This window comes from Gadus morhua, chromosome 20 (assembly GCF_902167405.1).
Source record: "Gadus morhua chromosome 20, gadMor3.0, whole genome shotgun sequence".
Taxonomy (NCBI): Eukaryota; Metazoa; Chordata; class Actinopteri; order Gadiformes; family Gadidae; genus Gadus; species Gadus morhua.
Window position 1 is genome coordinate 2917494 of NC_044067.1, and position 2945 is coordinate 2920438.

At 52.1% G+C, this 2945-nt stretch overlaps 1 protein-coding gene across 2 annotated transcripts; it reads left to right on the forward strand.

Moving 5' to 3' along the window:
• On the forward strand, positions 1-1943 carry nhlh2 (nescient helix loop helix 2). Of its 2 annotated transcripts, none has more exons than XM_030344018.1 (2): positions 1-380; positions 1289-1943. In XM_030344018.1, the coding sequence occupies exon 2, from the start codon at positions 1332-1334 to the stop codon at positions 1707-1709; it is 378 nt and encodes a 125-aa protein (XP_030199878.1). In that variant the 5' UTR covers positions 1-380; positions 1289-1331; the 3' UTR covers positions 1710-1943. The 2 variants fall into 2 exon arrangements, with proteins under 2 accessions (XP_030199878.1, XP_030199879.1); XM_030344019.1 differs by having other exon boundaries at positions 1320-1943.
• The last annotated feature ends 1002 nt before the right edge of the window (positions 1944-2945 follow it).

The window sequence follows — 2945 nt, forward strand, 5'->3', positions numbered from 1 at the left end:
AAGACCACGCATCGCAGCGATCGTCCTGAGGTTCGTCAATGAAGGAGGAGGGGTTCCCCGCTCGGCACTCAGTCACTATGCAGCTTACTCTCAATGCTTAAACCAGGACGGCTGTGACGTGTAGACGATGAGGACACGAGAGACGGTGCAGTTTGTAACTTCAACGCATCAGAACCACCGCGCGTTCCGTCTCGGTCGGTGAGGCTCCTCCGCTGCGTAACGACATCCAAACGCACGGGGATTGAAGAACATTGAGAGTCTAACGTCTCTCTTCCTCCAGCGGACCAGCATGAAGCCTTCCACGCTGTAGCCACACACTAAGTTATGCGTTTCTATCAAGAGAGTTGAATTGTTGGATCACGACATACTTCTTCTAACTGGTGAGTGGATTTGTTTTACTTCAGTAAAAACGTAAAAACAACGTTTAAAGGCTACTAGAAAGCCGTTTTGATAAAGCCTGTTATTAGTTGCACGCATGTCAAACTCTCGGCAAACGCGTCTGAGCGCTATGTCCACTGTTAGGAAGTTTTTAAGTCGTTGATTTAAATGTGGAATAATTCGTTGCAAAACTTAATTCCTTGCAGTCAGATTAACCTCAACGGCGAATGCAAGTATGTCTAATGATTCTGAAATCGGAATTGGAACGAAACGTCCGCTTAAAGACCCGCTTCAGCACCATGGACAACGACGGAGCCTCCGTGAGAGCAGTCTGATGGTCTCTCTGACTTGAGGGGAGAGCAGTCTGATGTTCTCTCCTCTGACTTGAGTAGAGAATAGTCTGATGCTCTCTCCTCTGACTTTAGTCTGCTCTGACTTGAAGGGAGTCCATAAGACTGTTCTCTCCCCTGACTTGAGGCTCCAACATGTTCACACTTTATAAACCTGTTCTTTAACACGATCGAGTCAGCGGAAGCGAATATAATATTCTGTAATAAATCATGCATCGTTTTTCTCCATGATTTAACTTTTAACATAAAATGAACAATCAACATTAACATACCGGCTTATCTTAAAACGTATCCTCGTTTGTATGCAAGGACTTGTTTTTATGTCTACATTTAATTTATGAATTTATTTAGTGTATTCTGTGTTTGAATAAAACGTGTTTGTCTGGAAGCTGCTCCACACATAAAGGCCCAATCCCATTTCTACCCCTTACCCCTTCCCCTTACCCCTCCCCCTTGTTTTGAAGGGGTAAGGGGAAGGGGTAAGGGGAAGGGGTAAGGGGTAGAAATGGGATTGGGCCATAGTTCGATCTGATTTGAGTTCTCCTGTGACCGACCCTCAGTCCTCCCTGTTCCTCCGGACCCTGGCTCCAGCGCCCCAGGAGGATGATGCTGAGCCCGGACCCGGCGGTGGAGGATGACCTGTCCTGGGGAGACCCGCCCCCCCGCTGTCTCCTGGACCCCCTCCGGGCCGGGCGGGGTCCCGGGGGGGCGGCGGCGGCGGCGGGCGAGGAGGGGCCCGGCCACGCCCGCTCTCTCTCCCTCAGCCGGGAGGAACGGCGGCGCCGTCGGCGGACCACCGCCAGGTACCGCTCGGCGCACGCCAGCCGGGAGCGCGTCCGCGTGGAGGCCTTCAACGGGGCGTTCGGCGACCTGCGGGACCTCCTCCCCATCCTGCCGCCCGACAAAAAGCTCTCCAAGATCGAGATCCTGAGGCTGGCCATGTGCTACATCTCCTACCTCAGCCACGTGCTGGAGCTGTGAGGGTCTGGCAGCTCAGCGTGGAGGGTAGACCCCCCCCCCCTCAGTAGGACTAGCAGGCCTCCGACCCGGCGGAGATCCATGGACGTGGGCGCTGCCAGCTGGACCAATCGAATGTCCTCCCTCACTGACTCCTAGTTCTCTAGTTCTCTGGTTCTGAGATCACGGTCATAAGAAAACATGCAGGTTTAGGCCCAATCCCATTTCTACCCCTTACCCCTTACCCCTTACCCTTACCCCTTCAAAACAAGGGGGAGGGCAAGGGGAAGGGGTAAGGGGTAGAAATGGGATTGGGCCAGTGTTGTTTGCTTTGAGTTCTTCAGCTGAGAGATTGTAGCCTGTGTGAGCAGCAGGATGGTGTGCAAAGGGATTGTTGAGTGCCCAGAGGCACTGGGTTCGATCCCCGATGTCCACAGCCTACGTGTGCATCCTAAAACACGAGGCTCGAACCCATACAGGCTCCTTAACGACATCGTCTGGCTTTAACGTTTGATTCAACAGTCCCATCATGAGTCATGGCAAACTTGAGATTTAATTTATGTTGCTATAATCGAGCAATCAAACTTGGAATTTGTGCGAAATCTTATTTAAAAGTGGTTGTTGTTTTGACAGGAATGTAACTTCAGAAGATCCTGTTTCTGATGTCCATGTTGAAGTCTGAGAAAGCTCTAGAGTGCTTCCTGTCCAGAGCGTCCAATAGGAGCAGCTCCTCAGTGGAGGGGCGGGGCTAGGCGAGGGTGGGCAGGTGTTTCTCCAAATGAACCGAGACAGCCACATTAGGGCCCCTCAACCTGCCACGTCCCCAGGGCCCCATGAACGTGCACACACACTCACACACACACACACACACACACACACACACACACACACACACACACACACACACACACACACACACACACACACACACACACACACTCACACACACACACACTCACAGACACACACACGCACTCACACACACACACACACACACACTCACACACACACGCACTCACACACACACACGCACTCAAGCAAGCGCACACACATGCACGCATGCATTCACACTCAGACACACAAACACACACTCACACACAGAAGCACACACACACTCATACACACTCACACACATGCACACACGCAAGCACATACGCATGCCCGCATGCACACACACTCACACTAGATACGCAAGCACACACACACACACACGCGCGCCAGTACTCAATCACTTACTCACTCAAACCCCACTAGGCTCAC

Bases quoted from the DNA above. Each gene is read 5' to 3' on its own strand.
- nhlh2 (XM_030344018.1), top strand. From the start codon at position 1,332: ATGATGCTGAGCCCGGACCCGGCGGTGGAGGATGACCTGTCCTGGGGA.